Source organism: Epinephelus lanceolatus, chromosome 11, assembly GCF_041903045.1.
Source record: "Epinephelus lanceolatus isolate andai-2023 chromosome 11, ASM4190304v1, whole genome shotgun sequence".
NCBI lineage: Eukaryota > Metazoa > Chordata > Actinopteri > Perciformes > Serranidae > Epinephelus > Epinephelus lanceolatus.
Window position 1 is genome coordinate 8,806,049 of NC_135744.1, and position 23,577 is coordinate 8,829,625.

General features: G+C 41.5%; 1 protein-coding gene across 4 annotated transcripts in view; it reads left to right on the forward strand.

The window, feature by feature from the left end:
* The window catches only part of amot (angiomotin), a 52,163-nt gene that overhangs the window by 18,301 nt on the left and 10,285 nt on the right, over positions 1-23,577 (forward strand). For all 4 annotated transcript variants that reach the window (XM_033644683.2, XM_078172222.1, XM_033644690.2 and 1 more), the window contains 8 exons: positions 1,241-2,273; positions 10,777-11,407; positions 12,592-12,736; positions 16,586-16,678; positions 16,934-17,079; positions 21,997-22,146; positions 22,487-22,683; positions 23,312-23,440. In XM_033644683.2, coding sequence (XP_033500574.1) covers positions 1,241-2,273; positions 10,777-11,407; positions 12,592-12,736; positions 16,586-16,678; positions 16,934-17,079; positions 21,997-22,146; positions 22,487-22,683; positions 23,312-23,440 — 2,524 coding nt within the window. The remainder of the gene's footprint in view (positions 1-1,240; positions 2,274-10,776; positions 11,408-12,591; positions 12,737-16,585; positions 16,679-16,933; positions 17,080-21,996; positions 22,147-22,486; positions 22,684-23,311; positions 23,441-23,577) is intronic.

Here is a 23,577-nt window from a genome sequence, read left to right on the forward strand (position 1 = left end):
ACTCAAATTTCTTGGGATCAGCTCTGAGAGTTTCCAAATCACTGGGTTTTGTTTCCATGCAAATGTGTATAATCCTCTATCTGTGTCATAGCCAGTGGATTGCAATTTCATACATTTTCAGTAAAAATGGTTATTTTCACTGTGATTGTGGGTGATCCTCAGCACTTTGATTCTGGGGTTCAGACGCACGTAATCACTTAGTTCAAGTAAGCCCATAAAGCTTGAGAGAAAGCAGTGTTTTGTGACTGAAGTGGTGCCATACAGTCATATTTTGGCTGAAAACATGAAGGACTTGCTACTTTCTCTGCTTTATATCATTGTAAACTGAATGTTTTTGTTTTGGGGCTGTTGGTTGGTTTGAGGATTTTATGTTGAGATTTTGATCTGCATTTTTCACTGGTTCTTGCCATTTTATAGATCACATGAAAATTGTTAATTATCTAAAAAAAAACATTACTTGGAGCATTAGTGGTGAAGTAGTGAGTTAAGTGCAGATTTTACAGAAGTCACATTGTTGAGATGCTTCAGGCTAGTGCTTGAAGTTTTCCTTTTGATCCTGTGACACTTAAAAGTTTATGTAACATCATGTAATGTGAAGTTTCTACTCTTGTTCTTTACCAACCAAAAAGGTCTTTGCCCTGTAAGCATTTTCCATTAGTACAATCCACAGATACTGTAGCCATTGTTTAGTCATCAGACCACAGTTATTGTAGTTCAAACAATGCTGATCTGTTTTCTGCTACTTTGTGTAGCTGCATTGAGACCTTTTCTTTTCAGTCTCCCAATGGCCAAGCAAACAATAGTTAAGTTGAAAATGTCAGTAAATCTTATCAGGATCCATGTTAGGTTGTCACACAGCAGTCACAGTCTTCGTTCTTTGGTTTAAATGGTTGATTTTTGTGTTGTTGGTGTGTTGTTTGGGTTTGAGGCTTCAGGGTTTTGCTGATGGTTTGTCTCCTCAAGTTTTTGAGAAATGGTTCTTCCTCCAGTCTCGTTCTATAAGGGGTCAGGGATGGTGGTGGATGGTCCATGTGCATCTTTGACCTTAATGCTTTCTGTCCCTTTTGTCCTGTCTTTGTCCCCTGTAATTTTGTGATAAACTCACTCTTTGTGTTTTTTTAGTCACTCTCATGGATTGTTTCTCTTTACTTCACATCCTTCACCATTATAAAACTCTAATTCTCAGCTCTTTGTCCCACTGCTTCCTCTTCCTCTTTCCACTTTCTCCTCCTTCTCTCAGGGAGTATTGACCGTGGGCGGAGCTTGTCCTTCCATGAGGTGCGTAGCCAGCGTGAGGCAGAGATGAGGGCAGCAGCTGAGGAGTCGTCCAACAGCAGCAACAGTGTAGGAGGTGGTGGCAGCACCGTCCTGCAGCGCCTCCTGCAGGAGCAGATGAACCGGAATTACGTGCTGCAACAACAGCAACAACAACAACAGCAACAACAAGGAGGAGGGGGACCAGGGGCAGGAGGTGGAGGAGGTTACTCGGGACAGGGACAGGTAGGCCCCTCTGATGACCACTCCATGACTCCCCACATTGCCCGTCAGGAGCCCCAGGGACAGGAGCTGCAGACAGACAACGGCCTGGAGAAGCTGGGCTCCAGCAGAGTGGGAGGAGGGGGTGGGAGCAGTGGAGGGGGAGGAGGTTTAGGGACTGGAGGTGGAGGAGGAGGCAGCAGCGGAGGTGGTGGGAGCAGCCAAGGGCAGTGCCCGAACCCTGAGGACCTCCCTACGTACGAAGAAGCCAAAGTGCAGTCACAATATTTCCGTGGCCATGGTCCTCCTCCTCAGCCTCAGCAGCAGAACAATCAACCCCAGCAGCCTCCTCTACCCGCCTCGGTGGGCACTGCCTTCTACGTCACTGGTGTGACTAACGCCAAGGTGCGCACTGAGGGTCGCCCCACGGTGCAGCGAGTGAGCGGCACTGGGAGGGTGCACCAGGACGATGGGCTGAAGGATCTGAAACAAGGACACGTTCGGTCTCTCAGCGAACGACTCATGCAACTCTCTCTGGCCACCAGCGGCGTGAAGGCCCACGCTCCTGTCACCAGCGCCCCCCTGTCCCCCCAGCTGCCCCCACCTGGGCCACCGGGCGACTACTACAAGCCGCAGCATCGCGGCCCGCCTCCAGACTACCCCTTCAAAGGAATGGGCTCGCCTACCAAGCAGCAGGAACCTGCAGGCCACTTCTACCAGGAGCAGAGAGGGAGGGAGCACTCACGGGAGGTGCTCCACGTCCGATACCAGCCCCCACCTGAATATGGCTCCTTCAGGTAAAGAACACCTGCACTCACAGCCCTTTACCAACAAACATGTACACACTTTAAGATACTTGAGTAATACATTTTTAGAATATACAAAGACCGTGGCTAGACCGTGTATGAAACAATGGCTTTTAATTTGAAACAGGAACTGGCAACATTCACAGTCCAGCCAAAACATTCATGTAAATACATCTTAAAATGAAGTACAATACACTTAGACACACTTGCACAGCAGATGAGACCTGCTTCTTTTGAACCTGTACCCACTGATCAGCTCTTTTTTGCTCAATTTACCATAACCCTCCTCTGTTCAGTTCCGGTCGGTGATGTAAAGGCTGAAGTCATACATAGGCTCTACAAAGAGCCTACACTGTGGCCTGTACAAGCAGCCAACGCCATTGTCAGCATCTGTACCACAATTTATATTTGTGTGGTAGTATGTCTGTGTCGCTTTGCAATCACACCTCCAAAATGACTAGCTGGCAGTGCAGTTTCCATGTAGCTGTGTTGAGTTTTTGTGAAGTGCAGTAAAGTTTGATTAATTCAACTAATACACCTAAGATACATACAAAACATAGCTTACTAGAGTGCTCCAGGGATGACATTTTTCTGTAGTCATGAAAGTTAGCCTGCTCTGGTTCCCTCATCATAAAGCCTATGGGATTTTTCCACTGGATTTTGGATTATTGCAGAAAATAAACTGTGGCGAACAAAAGCTTATGATACTTAAATGTTTTTTTTCCCGCAAGACAATTTTCACAAACACTTCTTTTTTAATTTTTGAAGCCAAAATGCAATCGCCAGACATAAAAAACTAATGTTAGCTTATAAATGAACTACACTGCAGTCACGTGATTTAACATCCCTACCAGAAGGATGCTGTAAAGCCATGTTCAGCCTGATGACGTTCGGAAGTCTCATTTAGCCGCTTGTCAGCAACTGTCTTTTATTTGACACTTTTAACAAATTCACGACTGTGCTATTTACTGACAAATTTTATGTTGTAGAAAAGCGTGAAAGTCTCTTAAGCTTGAGTTAACTACAGACCTTATTTCAGGCATCTAACCAAAAACCCATTCAAAAAAATCCATTGACCTTGAGACAAGGGAACCAGAAGTGCAAAAATGCTAACTCATTTCCGGATTTTAGGACTCATTTCTGGGGCATTCTACAGTGACAATATTAAACAAAAGCACAAAATTTGTCTCTCACGAGATCACCAACAATAAAACGATTGTCTTATACCAGACAAGTTTTCCCCACTCATACAACATGCCAACATTATTAGCATGAACCTATGACCTCTCCCATTGCATAAATTAGCCTAGCAGCTAGTAGACTTTTCCACTACTCACATGAAGCCAGGATAAGTCACATACAGGACATCAGATGCTATTTTGTGTGGGTTTTATTAGCTTAACAATTTGTGTCAAATAAAAGTAAATTGAATCTTTGTTTCCACTGAGGGAAATGGTTTTCAGTTCACTAAAATAAACAGGAGTTCTGCATTGCCATGATGTGTAGTTACATTTCTGAGGAGGTGCACATCTGTCCCCGCTGACTGGCAGCCATCGGTGGCTATCGTAGTGTGGGATAGATTCGGGATGAATAAACAGCAGTCAGAAACAGAACAGCTGGAAACAAAAGCCCCCCCCCCCAGAACTTAAAACAAGACTGTCAGTGCCTAATAATTTCAAAAGAGCAATAGCCAATGGAGAAACACAAAACACTCATGTCTTCACTCTCTCTGACCAATGATGTAATTTCATCACTCACTCACTCACTCACTCACTCACTCACTTACTGACAGACTCTCCTGTACATAGTGCTGGCCCAGCATTTTGCGGTTTAGCAAAAAATTTAGTTAGGTGTTGTTGTACAAATATTCCTACATCCTTATAATACATGATTGTAGCTGCTAAAAAGAATGTTAAAAATTACAGTAACCTGCCCGTCACCCATACGTGTTGAACACACACAACCAGGACACTGCACTGTCACATCATCTTCAGAGCTCTGTCAAACTATGATACAGGAGCTGAGCCATGATAATTAAGATGAATACAACAAGGTATGTCTGTCTGTGCATCATGCAGAGATGTGTCGAGACCAAAACCACAGAAACAGATGTTAAATTAAATCTTAAAATCAGTGTGTATTTGCTGATGTGCAAATGAATATCACAGATAAATTTAGCTGGAAAAAACTCTCAGAATAATTCACGGTTGCTAAAAAGAGTTTAAACAGTTTGTTCACTTGCATGCAGGCATTCAAAGAGCTGTGCTCAATACAGTATTACATGCTGTTTATAGTATTTCATAACTGTGCTGTATGCAGACACTGTCTGTTTGTCCATAAGACTCTTTGTATTTGTTTTACATTCCATTGCTAAGTGAGTCACACGTTTGTTTGGGTGGTTACTTACAGTAAGCGTAACTGTTGAATAGTTTTACATCATCATGAAGCGAGAAACAATGAGCAATACAAGAGAGAATAAACTGTGCTTGAGCAACACTTAGAATCAATGCCAACTGCAGGAGAGCCATTTGGACCTCTGGCCTTCATAAGCGGAACGATCTCAGGGGAGATCATTAATAAATTAGCAATTTTTAAACACATTTTTTACAGAAATTTTAAATGTTAAAAAGCCTTTTTAGTGGCATAAATATTCAATCTTTTGTTATTTAGTTTGTGTCTCCATACCAAGTCATCTGAGAGGTTTCCACAGCAACTACAGCAAGTAAATGACCACACAAATTATGTGGAAAAATGAGAAAAGCGCTGAGCTTGAGATTATCCACAAAGACACACATTCATTATTGCCTTCCCGTGATTATCACACAGCTCTATTTTGACTTCTCCAACTTATGAACTCAAATGATTCCCAAACAGTGTCAGATTGATATGGATCCACACACACACATACAGGTTCATGTGAAGTTCCATGTTCAGTGAGATGTAAAAGCTGCCACAGGGTTTGTTTCCATGGGGATGCGCAATGTATTGTTTTTTAATCATTCCTGTAATGTTATCTTGCATGTTAAACACATTGCGAAAGACTGTGATATGCACTTTAAATACTGGAACTACGTGGCATTCTGTCTGTAAGTGCTATTTTGTCTGATACATGCCATACTTTTTACTCTTTGGCCAATCAGAGAGCCCCCACCTTTAGGCAGGGCCCAACAATAAGGATTGCCCGATGGCCTGGGGCCGGTGAAAAGTTACGTTGAGTCGGTAAACTCAATCAGTTATCTGCCCAATCTGGCCAGTACCTGAGAAACTGAGCGAGCGACGTTGGTATGACTGCTCTACTCTCTGAGATGTCCCTCTGCTTATTCATTGCGCCCCTGAGAAAAACATCCGACTGGGTTGAGAATAATAACTGGTGTTATAAAAGTCCTTTGGGGAATAGCTCAGTGTGTAGCGAGTGTGTGACAGAGCATGAGAGAGACGTTGGGGGAGCTCAGAGCAGATAGGTGTTGGCGATCAGAACAAAGTAGAAATTAACAGAGAAGTTGTCGATTGGTATTAATTGAATAGTGTAGGTTTCATTTTGTCCATCAATAAACACTGCAGCTCCTCAAGACCCAAGTAAAGTAAATGTAAATATACACGCACATGTACTGTGCAAGTCTGAGTCAAGAACTGAGTACACTTTAATATCTGTTTCTTTATGGCAACTAACAATGATATCGCAATATTCAACAGCGTTATCTCATATCACATATTTTCCTCATTATCATGCAGCTCTAACAATGACGAGGACAAAATGTGAGAAACAGAATGCTTTTAATTTTCTTGATAAGCAAGTTGAAAAGAATAAAAACACACATTTAAAAAGATGATATGTGAGAACTTTTCATGGTTTCCCAATAGCGTTTTTCCAACTGGTGAGGAGGAATCCCGTCGGGCCTGTTTCACACGAGTCTGTTTACCTCAGAGGAACCAGATTCAAACAGCCATGAATACTGTAGAATTTAAATCATCAGCGCAGGACAAGTCAGGACATGATATACTTGGCTTTGATGACGTTCCTTTGAGGGCTAAAGGCAGGAATGTTTGCTCCGCAAAAAAGCCAGTTGACAGCTGGTGTTTTCCCACCTTACTCAAAAACAGGTTCCGCTCAATAAGCACGCAAGATGAATCAGACTGATATAAAGGTCATTTATGTTAAATTGCATTCATTTAACACATTGTCAGAAATTAACCACAGTAGCATGAAATCTCTTTCACTGTTTTAAACACTCACTGGTGGACGTCTCTCTTGTGTCTCTCCTGAGAGACAGCCATTGTTTGGAACAATACTTTAGTGATATCTCAGATTGTAAAAAAAAAAAAAAAAAAAAAAAAAAAGTGATATTAGCTTTTTTTCCCCTGAAGCATTTTGATGAGGATGCTATAATTGTGGCTATGAAAGTATAGTGATCAAGATATGTAGTGAGCTCGACATTTTACAGTGTAAAAATCAGTGTATCACTGCTTTCTGTACAGTGGCAGAAATTTCAAAGGTGGTGGGGGGCATTGAGATAGAATAAAATACTTTTTTTTTTTGTTTTATTATTTAATAATTTTTTTTTGTCCCTTTCATATAATGGATGGTCGTAACAGCAAAATATGCAAAAGTGATTAAATTGTGGGTGGGGGACTGGTGCATTAAGTTTCTCCCTTTTTTAATATAATGTTAGTTTTTGCACTGTAAAGAGTGGAGGGGTCCATTGAATACTTCCTTATGAAAAAGTGCAGTGGACATGTCCCCCTGTGTACATTTTAATATGGAATGCAAAGTACTGAGGTTTGATACCCAGCTGTAATATTTAGTTGTGCATCTGTTGCTGCAGCAGTTTAGGTGTGTATATTAGATGGATTTAAGGCATGGGCAGGAGGTCATATGGTTCATATTCCAAGACCATCTGTGGACATTCCTGATCAGCTGCTTCTGTGGTTGATGGAGAACTTGTACTTCAGGTCAGTCTTCACTTAGATGAAATAGAACAAACTTGATTGACCTCAGTTGTCCTTACTTGAACATATAAGTTTACTATAACACAAATCAGATATTTCTGATATCTTGGTACAGCTCATATGGATAGACACAGATATACCAAAAACATTTGCTCAGCTTTATACAGTATGTCCCACCTCATACAGAATCACGGATAATCACACCACCAGGGAAGAGGAAAAACAGTGTGTGTCCAGACTGTTTACCATTGGGCTTGGGAACACCATCAAGGTCCTCATGTTATCTTAACCCCCAGACACTAAGAGCCTTCTTACAAGGACTACGAGGCCTCTCAAAATACCAAACTATGACAGTAACCAAATCATACATTCCTTCATGTCTAATCATAGTGGTGTTGTACCGGACTTCATTCTACTTAGTGGTATTCCTAATTTTTTTCCTTCCCATTTGCCACCACTCATGTATGAGTCAGGCAGAATATGAGAAACACCTCTCAATGTAATGCAGTCCAGTACAACACTACCACTAAGCAGGACCTCAATACTAAAACAAGTGAATAACCGCCTCTATGACACTGTCAAAAACATTGACAATGGCAGACGTTGGCAGGGGTGAAAAAAATTAGAAAGGGCACAAACTGTATACGGTGAGACACCATTCTCGGAACCCATCGGCTGTATTTGGCGTCTGACTTCCGGCAGATGGCGATACAGCCTCTGGGGGCAGACCCCCGATCTTTTGGCATTCCGGTTTGAGGAGGCGAATTTCCGTTTCTGACTTCCCTTTATATATAAGTAAATATGCTGAACCATTGCGATGGATTCAGATTTTTCAGTGACACCAATTATGTTCCGCCTCGTTAGTTCACCGCACGGAACGTTTAACCTGGCAACAACTGCAGCTGGCTCAGACCTTATTGGTCAATATCATGCGGACTACAAACAGCCTAGCACCGGAAACCAGGGCTCTTCAGCTCTTCTTCCGGAGGCAAGATCTCCGGGGTTTGCCTACAGACTCTACATTCACTGAATGTAGAGTCTGTATATAGAGACTAGGTGAGACACTAGCACACCCAAAGTTTTCTAGCATCTAGGGTAGCCTACATGGCACTGCATCATGTTTTCTCCACTCAAAGTGGCACCTTATAGGGTACCTTATCCTGTTTTCTCCTCTAGAAAGCACACTGTCACATTTTCTTTACTGTAAGGGCATCTTAGAGGACACATTATCACATTTTTCCACTTTAAGGTGTACTTGAGAGGGCGCATGATCAAGTTTTGTCCACTAGAGGGCACATTATAATGTTTAAGTTTAAGTTTTTAAGTTTACGTTTATTTACTTTATTAATCCCCTGAGGAGAAATTCAACACATGCATGCACAAACAGGACCTATACATGCACAAAGTGGAGAGATGTCAGAGTGTGGGGGCTGCCCTTGGTGAGGCGCCCCGAGCGGTTGGGGGGTTTGGTGCCTTGCTCAAGGGCACCTCGGCAGCCCCAGGAGGTGAACTTCTTTTTTCTGTTTACTCCACTATAGTTCACATTATCACGTTTTCCCCACTGTAAGGACCCCCTAAAGGACACATAATGACATTTTCTCCACTAGAGGGCACATTGTAATGTTTTCTCCACTGTAGGTCACATTATTACATTTTCTCCACTGGAGGGTACATTATCACGTTTTCTCTACTTGAAGGGAACGTCTTAGAGGGCACGCTATCACGGTTTCTCAACTGGAGGGGCACCCTAGAGGGCACGTTATCACGGTTTCTCAACTGGAAGGGCACCCTAGGGTGCACATCATCATGTTTTCCACTAGAGGGCACATTATCACGTTTTCTCCACTAGGGGGCACATTATCACATTTTTCCACTGGAAGGCCATCCTAGGGGGCACATCATCACGTTTTCCACTAGAGGGCACATTATCACGTTTTTCCACTGGTAGGGCACTGCAGATGTCATTTTATTACCAAAGGAGCATCCAAGTGGGCACTGATGCTGTCATCCTTATCATAGACATCATGAAAGTAGACTGTGTATAAAGGACATTTTATTGACGAAATTATTAATTGATGATGAAAAGAGTCATCAGTAGCAACCCAGTTGAATATGTAATTCACAGATAGGCTTTGAAAAATCCATGTCATGCTTGCTTCTATTTAGTTATGTACAAGTTATGTTGTTACAACTTTCACAGCCAGGCCAAATATGAACATCAGGTTTACATTTATTTGATAGTAGGCATAGGTGGTCTCAGAGGTACTTGTACACATGGCAACTGAAGAGATCAAGTTATAATTTCATACCAGGTCTTTGTTTGCTTCTCTAGCAGTCATTGCACTATGCCAAGGTCTAAATTAAGCTGCTTGATTGCCTGCTGCAATGATCTTTAGCCTTGCTTTTATCCATTTACTTATTAATGTAAAGCCTGAAGGTACAATCATTAATAAATTTGGGCACCAGACACACAGTTAAGTATGGCATTAATAACTCGGGTGCACTTAAGGCCTAACACACTTCAAAGTAAATAAAGGGTGTTAAGAACATTTAAGGGATAACCTCATTAGAGTGATGATAAGGAGGTGAAATGTAGTTTAAAGCAGATCGTATTTCATTCTCTTCAAAACAATTTTAAACAAAAATTCAGACAAAAGAAATCAATCTAATCTTAACAAAATCTCAAAACCATGTCTGTGTACACTTAAGTCCATTCACATTTCAAAAGAAAAACATTTAATCTGAACAAAGAGTTACAATTTCCCATTAATTATTCTGACATAGTTCTTAGTTATATCAGAGTCTCCTATACAAGTGTCAGTGGTCCAAATGTCCTAAAGAAAGGTGCTGAAACTGAAGGGTCCATGTGTGAGAGCGTATGTGCATATGGGGAGTTGGGTCTCAATTTGATGAGACAGGAGTAGTTGCTGAACAGGGGAGAGTCCAGGCTGAGAGAAAAGTTAATGTCCAAAATAGAGGGCAGTTCTGTGTTCTTTAAGTGGGGAGAGCAGAGAGGGGTTAATTCTTCTTAGTAGTCTTCGTTGTTGTAGAGTGTGATGCAGCTCAGGAATTCTTCACTCCGCTAAAAGCTTGCTATGACTTAAAACAGATGTAAATCAAAATGGATTTAAACTTGCTCGGCTTTTAGTTTAGATTTGGCTCAAACACTTGCTTCTAAGTCATGCCACTCTTCCCCACAATGTGTCTGTCCTCTCTCAATAGCTATATCACTCTGTCCTCTGCTGTGCCACATCCACTCCCTCACAGGAGTCAGCAATCTGCACTCTGCAGAGTGCCTAGATTATTAAGGATTGTCAATATGGGGCATTTTATGGCCAAAGACACACCAAACACTTGTCTCTCTATCAGTAAACAGAGAAAAAGCATCCGTGGTTCATTTTAGCCAGCTGTTCCCTCTTAGAGTTAAATGAATAAAAACCAAATGGTCAGCCTGTAACACTTGGAACATATTCAGGATTCTGTACATCGACATGAGACACCTGCTGAGGTTGAGAATTGTGTAATCACGCCGTTGATCTCTCCTCAGGTCCAGTAAGGAGGGTTCAGCTCACTTCCAGAGGCCCCTTCATCAGCACAGTCCCACCTCCTCCGTCACCTCCGTGGGCTCCTTGTCCCGCACCCAGTCTTCCACCCTAAGCAGCGTGCTCAGTGCTTCCCACTCCTCCCATCCCTCCTTCCCTCACCAGCACCCCCAGAGCCAGGGAGAGCCCTACCCTGGCACAGGGCCCCGTAGTCCACAGGGTCCTGGCTCCCACCAAGCAGGTGAGCCCTTCCCATTGGGGCCCATGCACCCAACACCACAAAGAGGTTATGGTTTCCCTCATGACCCCTATGGCTCCACCCCAAGGATGCAGCAGCAGCACCATCAGTATCAACAGCAACAACAGCAACAACAGCAACAGCAGCAACAACAACAACAACAACAACAACAACAGCAACAGCAGCAGCAGCAACAGCAGTTCCAGGGACCTCCCCAGCCCCAGCTGCCAGTCCAGGCAGGACATTTGCCCCACCCGCACTCCTACTCCCACGTACAGGGGGAGTCCTTTGCTATGATGGCACGCGCCCACCAGATGGTGGATATGCTGACGGAGGAGAATAGGATGCTGAGGCAAGAAATGGAGGCCTGCCGCGAGAAGGTCACAAAGTTGCACAAGGTAACATTCACTGCAGAAGAGAAGCATAGCTCCAACAATTAATGGCTTAGTTGTCAACCATTAAGTCAGTCAACAACTAATCTGATAATTGATGAATCCGTTCGAATACATTTTTTAACAGGAAAAAAATCTAAATTCTCTTATTGCAGCTTCTTAAATGATTGTGTTACTCTTCTGTGACTGTGACAGTAAACTGAATATCTTTGGGTTGTGGATAAACCTTTTTATAAGACTTTTGCGGATCTCATCCCAGACTTTTGAAAACACTCATAGACATTTTTCATTATTTTCTGACATTTAATAGACCAAACAACTAACAGATTAACTGAAAATAAAAAAAAAAAATGTTAGTTACAGCTTTTCTACAGAACAGCATTAAAGGATAGGTTAAAATTTGATCAGGACTATCTGAAAAGAATGCTCATCGCCCATATGTACACAGCAAGGGGATTTAATTGCTGTCATTGCATTCTAAAGTTCAGCTGAGGCTAATTTGAGACTTCAGCAGAACAAAAGCAACTGCTAAATGTGAAGCTAATACATGTACGCTACCTAAAGGCCAATAACACATGTTCTTACAAACTATGACAAATTTTGAAATAACGCTGTTGACACATTTTTGATTTTACGAAGTAGAGTGGAAAAAAGAGCTGCATGAGAGACATGCCATCTGTGTCCGATATTTCAGCACTACAACTATCATGTAAATTCACTTTGACTCTGTTGGTGTTTTTGCACGTGGGTTGCTCATCATGGAGATGTTGATGACATATTTTGCAGTGCAAAGCAGTGTGCAAAAGAAAGGTGGGGTAACAGTTTAAGTTAAGTTGAATTGAATTAACAATAATTCACTTAACAATTTTGTTTGGACAACAAATTTTGTTGCTTGTGATCTTTTTTTTGTGCTTTAGTTGTTTTCTGTTTGACTTTTAATTCTTAGTCTTTTAAGCCCAAACATAGTGACTTGGCAGGGTGACCAGGAAAGAGCTGACCTTTTTGAAGCTGAGGCTGTAAATAGTGTTAAGATGAAACCAGTTTTGACCGAAGTCAGTAGTTAGGTGTGAATATGGATATCCAGCAGTGAAATTTTTTTTATACAACATTTGGATAAAAATTTAATGCATCTACTTTGCTGTCCCTGTCTCCACTGTGTTTGACTTTATTCCCTGTGTGTCTGTGGGCAGTTGGAAACAGAGATCCAGCTGGTGTCAGAGGCTTATGAAAACCTCGCCAAGTCCTCCTCCAAGAGGGAGGCCCTAGAGAAAACCATGAGGAACAAACTGGAGCTGGAGGTGCGCCGGCTGCATGACTTCAACAGGGACCTCCGAGGTGAGAGAGCATGGAGGTGCAATAACTATGTAATTACTTTAGGTATTACAGTCCGTCTGCAACTGACTGCAGATTGCAGTGGAACCAGCCTCCGGTATGCTTTGTTTTTAGCAGAAATTGAAAAAATGTATTGGGGAGAGGGGTGATGGGTTCAGTGTGCCAATATAAGAAAAAAAATCCACTGCAGTCACCACTAAAAAGCTTATTGGGAGGTTTGTTGGCATGCCATTGTTATAACAGATGATGATAGAAAAATACCATAGTTTCACTGAGTTTAAATGCACATGCATATTTTATTAAAAATAGTTGATTTAGGCTATTTTATCAAAAGTGAAAGGTTTATTTTCTTGTGAAACATTCATAACACTCACTATCCCATTCCTTTCTTTCTCAGTATCTTTTTAGCTATGTCCTGCAGTTGTAGGCTACATGTGCTGCTTGTGCTGTATTTGTGGGACAGACTGATGACAGAATGAGTTCAAGTAGCTGTATCTACACAGCAAACTAATCTGTGTGACACTTACAGGAGAAAAAAAGCTGCACCAGAATCCAAATACCTTATATAAGAAAGCACAAAAATGCAATGTATTATTTTATTCTACCCATAGTTGCTCATTATTATTTAGGAAAAAATGACATGTTTGTGCATTATGTTTTTTTTTTTAAAAACTTTATTTATTGAGATTATCCATGAATACACAAGACAGTAACATACGTTGTCATCTCAAGTTGCAGTTATGTGCAGAAAAATAAATAAATTAATAGATAAAAGGATACTGGAGACTAACAACAGCCAAAATAAAGAGATCACGTTGAGAGAAAACAAAAACAAAAACCTACACATAGACAAACGAGCATACATGAAGCAAAACAAAACAGTACTAGTGCATCATAGTGTATTCACACCTCAATCAGACAGTCCAGAGTTTATTGTTCCAAGCCAGGTAAGCTGTTCGCTTAGTCTAATGGGTCCCAGGTTGCATTATGTTTTTTTAAACTGATTCATATCATTGTGATGGCCACAAGATAAAAGTACCCACTCTGTTTGCAACATAGGACTCTGATTTCACTAACTAGCCGTTTCATTTACTGCACATTATTGAAAAGTGATGGCTATATTCTCATGGCCCCGCTGAGTCAGCGCGCAGTGGGCTGAGAGAACATTAGGAGGCGTCATGTGTAGTGATGGAGTAGCGAGACAAAAGCCCAGTGTGGCAGCTTCCCCCACAAATTATGCATCAAGATAAAGCTCAGAACCTGTCGTTTTTATGCCTCTGCACCGGTGATACTCAAGCTTAAAGGCATTATGTTTTGAGGCTGTCTGTCCGTCTCTCTATCCATAGACACTGACATATGTCCCACTCTTTTGAGTGTGATATCTCGAGAACACCTGAGAAGAATTTCTTCAAATTTGGCACAAACATCCACACTGAGTCAGAGATGGACTGATTAGAATTTGTTGGTCGAAGGTCAAAAATCAGTGTGACCTCACAAAACATGTTTTTGGCCATGATTCGGGAATTCTCATGCAAATTATGACAAAATTTTACATAAATGTCTAATAAGATATAATGGTGAAATTATGACAATTTATATCCAAAGGTCAAGGGTCACCTTCACTGTGACATCATAATGTTCTGCAAAAACAATTTTCTGGCCATTACTTAAAGTCATATCTCAGGACAGGAAGTGGAGACATTTGGTCAGATACTGAATCGGTGACACTAATCTTTGGTGTTCATCTTGAAACTGTGTTGATTGTATAGATCTTCTGTGCTGCCAGAGAGAAGATGTGTGTGAAGCATCCATGTTTGTAAATTGGATGTAAATTGTAACTGCAACATTAGGGGTTTGCTTTGGGGGGTCAATGGTCAACAAATATTCACTGTAGTTGTATTTTGGAGATTTTGAAAAAAAGCAAAGAACTCTGAAGATGTATAGATGAGTAGATGTATAGAGTAGAGCTGCTTTCATGTGTACTTTTGCTGCAGCTGTCACATCCTCCACAATGAACCGACCAATGTTTGGGATCAATGATCTCACATAAGTCATGGATTTGATAGAATATGCAAAATAAAAAGCAAAACCAGAACATCAAGAGCATCTTAAACAAGTTTCATTTTTATTTTAATCAGGGCTCCAGCTTTTATTTTAATCATCATTTCATTAAAGGCGCTGTATGTAAGAATGTGGCCAAAACGGTTACTGCACTCAAATTCAAAATACTGCCGCAAGTCGTATCTGCCCCCCCTCCCCTACAGATTCGAGGTTGCTGGACAGCGGCACGCTGGAGACTGATTTGTTTGCCCACGGGCGGCTGCCGTGGCAGGGCTGTGTCGCCATTCGAGCAAGTCCGGCTTCTCTGCTGCTAACGCTGCTGCCGGGATACAGCTCATGAGGAGCCGGCTGCTAATGCTATGTACTGGGACACTGCTAATGCTGCTTGCTGTGCTACTGTAGCTCAGTCGTAACTGTAACTGATGCTGAGACTCTACTGACTGTGTGACTGGTAGACGGCGGTGGGTGGCGCAACAGGCCAAAACACAAATTCAAAACATAAACATGATTTGCGGACCATAAAAAAAATTATTCCTTAGTCTCTGTGACATATTCGGAGGATTTTATGACTATTTGCTTTAGATTTCTTACATATAGCTCCTTTACGAAAACAAAAGTCAGATAATAATTTGTGACCTTAACACACAAAGGTCAAACTTTTTGTTGTTTTTTTTTGTATTTTTACTCAGTTAATGAGAACAAGTATTCAGTAAATCAGATAACTTCAAACTAAGCACTCTTGCTCATAGCTGAACTTGTCCTGCATCTCAGCTCTGAGTAATGACTTCAAAACTATTGTTTAAAGGTCTGGTGTGCAGATTATAGTGACACCTAGTGGTGGGGTTGAAGATTGCAACCAACTAAAACTTCTCTAGTGTCCCAAGTGTGTAGGAGAACTACTGTGGCTGATGCGAAAAGGTGAATGGCCGTATCTAGAGTCAATGTTTGGTTTGTGCGTTCCGGGCTACTGTAGATCAACAGGGTGGACTCCTTGGAAGAGGACCCGCTTTGAATGTAGACATAAGTGACTCTTTTTCGGGTAACAAAAACATAAGATTCTTAGTTTTACGTGATTATACACTAATTAAAACCTAGTTAAACCTAGTTAGATTTCATTTCTGTGAATAGATGCTCCTAAATCCTACACACTACACACTTTTTTGTGATTTACTGAGCAACCATCCATGTGTGAGTGAGATGGGCAGAAAGGAGTCAGAGAACAAAAATAAATAAATAAATAAATAAATAAATAAATAAGTGTGTGTGTGTGTGTGTGTGTGTGCGTGCGTGCGTGCGTGCGTGCGTGCGTGCGTGCGTGCGTGCGTGCGTGTGTGTGTTTGTTTTAAAGTCTTTTATATTTACTATTTAACATTTTTCTTGAGTGGAGCCTCCCAGCAAAAGTATTTAACACGATTGTACTTGTATAACTGGAGTGACAATAAACATCTTGAATCTTGAACACCTTCCAGCTCCAAACAACATCACGACTGCACCTTCAAAATAAAATCCCTCACATGCAGTGGAGGTTTGTTAATGTAAAATAGTTTTATGGTTACAAACGGACACATTATCTACATGTAAAACTACCGAATGAGATTAAAGCTTACAACAAAATCACAGTACGCTGAAATTTTCTATACCTTTTATATGCAAGTAATTTTAATATTATCATGGCAAGTAATGAAGAAACGTTACTGGAAACTCACACAGATGTGCTTTGAGAGAACAATCTTTATTTTTGTGTGTTTGTCCACTCTGAGCATTTGTGTGTTGTGTGATGTTGTTTTAAAGAGCGCATGGAGACGGCCAATAAGCAGCTTGCTGCTAAAGAGTGTGAGGGATCAGAAGACAACCGCAAAACCATCTCCCAGCTGCTTACACAGAGTGAGTACCACACACACACACACTCACACACAGCCTGGGACATTTAACATGCCACCCCCAGCATTCCTTAGGCACGGTGTCAGTCTGGACAACTTTATCATCCATCTTACTGAATATTTCTGAAAAAACACAAAACATCAGAAAGTTCTCAAATCGATTTCTGAAACATTTTAAACTGTACAGGGATTGAAATGTAATCTGAGTGATCTATTGTGTGCATGCAGTTAAGACATTGTGTTTGTGAATGTGTTAAAGACAAAGAGACACTTCGTGAAAAGGAGAAGCTGGAGATGGAGCTGAACGCGCTGCGCTCCACCACAGAGGACCAGAGGAGACACATCGAGATCAGAGACCAGGCACTCAACAACGCCCAGGCTAAAGTGGTTAAGCTGGAGGAGGAGGTAAGAGCTTCACCTATCAGTCATACTGGTTTTGATCCTGTTTGTTGGATTTGGGTTTGTTGCTTATTGGCATTATTAGAACCAGAAATCCTGATTTAAATATAGAAGCCCAGGTGGAGCTGAGGTGGGACAACCAAGCAGCAAACAGCTTCCCTGAATGTGATGAGTCAGTACATGAAACATTTCACAAAGCGATTCCCGCCATGATATTTTAATTAAACAAGACACAGAATCTTAACAGTGAACAGCAGCATCGACATCTCAGGCCAGTCATATGTTACTGACTGTATCTGAAGTTTTAGAATAAAGACGACAGATTCTTCTTTCATAGATGGCAGAAAGAGTCTCAGCTGTGAAGCTGTTAGAGGAAGGCTGTCACAAGGACCGTAAAAGTTGATTGATAGAATTGTGTTATGGCGTAACTATGGAGCATACACATGTAGCTGCACTTCAGGCTACACTGTAGCTGACACACTTCCTGAAAAATATAAGTATAAATACTTGTCAGGGCTAATATGGCGATGGAGATGGCAAACACTGGATTGGTTGTTTTCTGCTAGTAGTTTCTGATGCTGGTAGAGATTGAAGGGAGTAAAATATAGATCAGAACTTCTGCTGCAGGTATCTATGGCGGGACTCCTTGTATCGACTATAAATCCATAATAACAATAACAATAATAACTATTTTATTGAGATAAAATTAAAGGTTCTAGAGCATTAACACAGCAGCAAATCACTATGTGCCATGTAAAGATGTAGTGGACAAATGGCGTCCAAAGCAGAGAATAAAGTCACACTACCTCTGTGTATGTTGTAATCTAAGCTTCTCTGTGGTTTGTTGTCCTGATATGATCTAAGATATTGCTATCAGAGCATATCAAGGCTTTTATTATTGCTTCACGATCAGCTATATTGGGCTATATAGAGCCTGATCCATTCCTTTGTTTTATGATTTGACTCGCAAAGCTTTCATGCACAGTAACGCAACTAGTGCAGCCTTTGGTCACTCTCCAACTCTCCATCTCTTCTCCACTCTGCACAGTTCTCTTGTGTGTAAGAGGAATGGGTTAAGCCCCGTCCGCAGTGAAACACCACACACCATTAACGGCAGTAAAATGCAGTGTGAGGCTGTTTATTTATGTTATTTACTGAAGTTATGGGCACTCCTTTCATTTCAGTTCAGAGTGAGAGTCTCTTGCATTTTTCTGTCGTCTGTGGTGCATGGTGTTTTACTGCCTTTCTCAGAGGAGAGACAGACAGCGGTGAGAGCTTACAACACACTCGCCACACAACCTGGCCACTGCAACTTGGAGTGGCTGGTTTCCCCCAGGTTAACACCATTAGCTCTGTCAGCACTGTTGTTGTTGTTGTTTGGTGCTGGTTATGGAGTTAGCACCATTAGCTGCTAGCAGCTGGTTCAGCCACTTCCATGTTAAGAACCGTGTGCAGACAACTCATACACTCTGAATTTAGCATAGAGCCCCTCTAAGAAAATGAATCGTTTGAACTCTAACTGAGGACATTGTGGTTCATAGTTGGCACCTTAACTCCTGACAGAAAGATTTCTGTAGTGAGATGATTAAAACTCAGTAGTGACCTGCAATAAAACTCCCATCAGACTTGCTTGGACCTGGTGAGCTCCTTGGTAAAATGAAATAGCCGAAAGTTAATGAAACCTTTGGTTGGCTGCAGACTGTGGAACGTAAACAGGTGCGTGACCACACGTGAGATCCAGGTAAACAGTAATTCCAAGCTGAGAGCAAAAGTAGCATGTGCATGTTAACACCAACTGCTCCAGGTTGGCTGTGGGTGCTTAAAATGTCTTAAAATATCTTAAATACACATTTACTGAAGTATTTTTGACAGACTTTGACACAACACCTATATGTGCACAAAGCCCTTATTTTCACCCCTCTATGCATTTAGATCATGCAGTATGTCTGCATCGTTAGCCAGCCTGCTCATTAGTTTATTTTCTTTGTGCTAATAGCAGTTAGTGTCATTTTACCTTTTTGTTCATGTTTAACTGACATCAATGTGTTTACTTGAAAAGAATTTATTTCATTCATACTAAGGTCGCTCTTAAATTTCATTTAAATGGTATTAAAAATATCTTTAAAAGCCTTAAATCTAGCTTGTTTATACCTGTGGATACTTGGTGCTCTGTAAGGCTGCTTTGTCATCTAATTCTTTGGTTTTAAAGACTGAAGCACACTCGCCTGCTCTGTGTGAAGAAAAGCTGAAAATCAGGTCACTTTATTGTTTGTTTTGATTCTTGGCGAGTAGCTTGTGTCTCCTGGTTACCGATGTTTTACTTTAGAGGAAAATCTCTCAGTGTTCTGGCCTGGTGTCGGCCTGCTATCTGACACCAGTGTCTGTTTGACTTAGCGGATGTGCTGCATGCTGTCGTGTCCCCTGGTGGCTGTGGATGGGAACAGCTGCAGAATGAAATAAACTGACTGCTCTCAATCTCAACATCTAACGTAGAGTGTTTGGTAAATTTGTCTTCTCATGACTTTCACGTATTGACGTCTGGCTTATTCATCAAATGCACTAGAAATCTGTGATACTGGTGCAGTTGACACACGCTGTGAACACTTTGGCTGGAGACATAAAACATTCAGTCCTGTGATGCACAGAAGAGAGAAAAAAAACATACTTTAAACATCTTAAACATACAGTTTTACACAACTGCCACACCTTGATAAAAACTAAAAATCTCCAAATATATTTGTCACTCCATGACACATGAGGTTACAAACAGGTTATAAACAAACCAGCAATTAATCACAGTTATCTAAACCACTTTATTTGGAGGTCAAAGTAAAAGTGAGTGGTATAACGGAGGTCCCGCACAGGACAGGAAACAGGCCAGAGCCCGAGCCAAAGCTGGCCTCTGACACACAACGCCTGCTTGTTGTCAGAACAAAAGAGCTGCAAGCTTTTCTCCTGAAAAAAAAACTGAAAGAGCCTTCAGAGTCTGGGCCCTTCGCCTGCCTTCTCTCAGCTCCTCTCAGCTCTGTCCTCCTCTCCTATATTCTCTCCACCCTTTTTCTTTCTTTTCCTGCTTTTGCAGATAGTCGCTCAGTCACTCTAAATCAGTCTGCTGAGGTAAGGCTGCAGTTCAGAGTGATAGGAGAGACTTTAGGGACACAAAACCTGGATTAAGTGCTGTGAGCACGAGAGGAGTGTCATCTGTAATCTGTCCAGCAGGTTTGTGTTTGTTTGGACACTCAACAGTTTAATGATACTGTGCTGATGGATCTTCAAAAACGTGTCATCAGGGCAGATCTTTCCACCACAGTCATTCAAAAAAGTGTACCAGGTAACTATATATAGATTAATGATTACCAACATTTGCTTATTAGAGTTTATATATATGTATAATCTTACAGATAGCATGTAATGAGGCAGATTATTTTACAGTTTAACATGGCTCTCACATAAAAAATGACAGTACCAGTAAATATAAAAGACAGTTAACTTCACAGTAAATTGAGTTACTCATTAGTATCTAATAAAACCAAATAAAACTAAAAGATAAATAAAAAAAGTCAGTCATATGAATGCATAAATGTGTTCGTATTTCTTTTTTGATATGTGTCAACATGTACAGCAGTGCAATCTATCTGTAATAAGCAAATATCCGCTCATGTCTGCAAGTGTGACAGATGTGTAAAAGAGATAGTTGATTGTAGAGTCTCATTCTCAGGTCGTCAAATACTCATGCTTTGGGTTGGCAGTTCGATCCGACTACCAACCCAAAGCATCGGTATTTGATGACATGGGAATGAGACTCAACAACCAATCAATCATCATCATCATAATCTTTCTCCAGATCATACTGAGCCTTTAAGTATATGTTCATTTTATGTTTCAGCTGAAAAGATTTTTTTAATAAAGGAAAACTCAATATTGTAGTAGATTTCTGTTACATCAGTAATATCTCTTAAACCAAACCTCTGATGGCCCTTACAGACCAAGCAGGCAGTTGACAGTCAGTCAATGTCAAGCTAACGGTGAGCATCTGTCGCTTCATTTTTTGCGTTGTGTCCCACACTGTTGGTACTAGTCAGCTCTAGTCAGCTGATTCAGCCTACTAAATCAGCAGCAGAGCCAGAGTAACCTGTCACTGAGAGAAGTCACTCTGACTGACAGTTCAGCTCAGCACATGAGAGGAGAAATGGAAGTGAGGAAAGTAAACAAATGACTCAAGTCAAGAAGGGGAGATTATTTTAGGAAAGGCTATTTTTTAAGCCATTGAGCTCTTTAGCAGAAATGATTCATAATTGTTGGTGTAATTGTTCGCCAGCCCACTGTAAATCCTTTGTTCTTTGGACTCCCACCACCTGGTGCTATGGAGAGTCATTTCCTGTCATGCAGGCACAGGACGTATGTGTTGGCCATTGCCCGTAGTCCTTGTGGTTTGTTCAAGTGCAACTTTTTGGCCAAGACACAGGTGATTTGAGGTGACCCAACAGTCGGCCTTTGTCACCACTAGTTCTCTGATGTTTGTTTGGTGTGTCTGGGCCTTAAAGGATTATTAATAAAAAGAATGTGATGTTTTTTGGAGCTCCTTGAATAGACTGTCTGTGGATATTTGCTGCACGGAAACATGCTTTTGTCCAGATTTGGTCATCAAAGGAACAAGTATACTGGTTATGTGATAGCTGTTCCTGCTGAACCACTATGACTTAGGACGTTTTTGAGATTTCCCAGTCTTGAAATAACTTGAACCTTATAATAACTTCACTGACAACAGGGGTGAATGCATCATTTTCTAATTCCTGAGATATAAGACCATGTCCCTGATGTGTTTGATATGTGGAGTTGGCTATTTGGTCCTGTGTGAAGGTGAATTAGCATAGCAGAGTTATGATGGTGTAAATCTTGCCATCTCTCTTTCTCTCTGTGCAGTTGAAGAAGAAGCAGGTGTACGTGGAGAAGGTGGAGAGGATGCAGCAGGCCCTGGCTCAGCTCCAAGCTGCCTGTGAGAAGAGAGAACAACTCGAGCATCGACTCCGTACCAGACTGGAGAGAGAGCTGGAGTCGCTACGTATGCAGCAGGTAACACTTCAGTCAGGCCTGTGCTGACTGACCATCATATAGACTATCAACAGATAAAGAGACCATCACTGTGGCTGATGCCCCTGCCCATGCTAATACTATTTATTGATTTATTTGGCAGTGAATTTATGTATTTATGAACTGTATACAGAATTCCCCTCAGTCTGTTTTGGTAATCCACTAGTAACTGCTTAAATCTAATGCTGCCCTAACACAAAATGACTACATTTGGAAGCTAGTGCCGTATTAATTTTAAATCCACAAATGACAGAGTCCCTCTTCTGTGTTCTGGCCCCCTCATTCTTTCCCCCCTTCTTCTTGTCTCCTTCATCCCTCCCAGCGTCAGGGAGGAACTCAGAACAGTGGGGCAGTCCCATCAGAGTACAACGCCACAGCACTGATGGAGCACCTGAGGGAGAAGGAGGAGCGGATTCTGGCTCTGGAGGCCGATATGACCAAATGGGAGCAGAAGTACTTGGAGGAGAGCGTGATGAGGCAGTTTGCCCTGGACGCTGCTGCCTCTGTCGCCACTCAGAGGTACTCGTGCATTACAGTTATTGATTTCATACTCTGTGCCGTTGACTCTCATGTCTGTCATATGTTTATTAATAACTAGAACATCAGCAACTTATTCTGATTTTTGTTGTTATGGTTGCTGAAGATTCACAAAGTCGAAGACATTTAGTTTCTGAGGGAACCTTAATCGATTAAAAATTCAAATTCAGGTTTGAGCAATGAAATGAAGCCTAAACTGAGTTCAAGCCCAGCAAACTGCAGCCACAGGGGTCTGATGTTTCCTACAAACTTACAATGAAGTGTCTACCACCTAGTGGTCATTAAATGAACTGCAGCTCATTGCATTTGTTCATCAACTCTGCTGTGGTGGTACTGCTGTCTTTAAATGGTCTTTCCAGTTTGTGTTTTAGTAGTTTCAGCATTCAGCAGCAATAACTTGTGTGTTCCTGCATTGAAAGGCTTTTATATTTTATCATATTTATTTTGTCATTATTGTATTTTTTAATTATATTTTGCATGCACTGTAAATGCCCTGGTGTACGGATATAGTATCCCACAGTGAGACAAGTGTTTAGAACAGGTCAGCAAGTTCGTGTTAAGTGCTGTGGGTGAACCACTTTTGAACTCCAGGTTCTGTCTTGTTTTGCAGGGACACATCTGCAGTAGTAATAAGCCATTCTCCCAGCAGCAGCTATGACACGTCGGTAGAGGCTCGAATCCAGAAGGAAGAAGAGGAGATCCTCATGGCCAATCGGCGCTGTCTGGACATGGAAAGCAGGTAAGGCACTCCCCACATACAGTACAGGCCAAAAGTTTGGACACACCTTCTCATTCAATGGGTTTTCTTTATTTTCATGACTATTTACATTGTAGATTCTCACTGAAGGCATCAAAACTATGAATGAACACATGTGG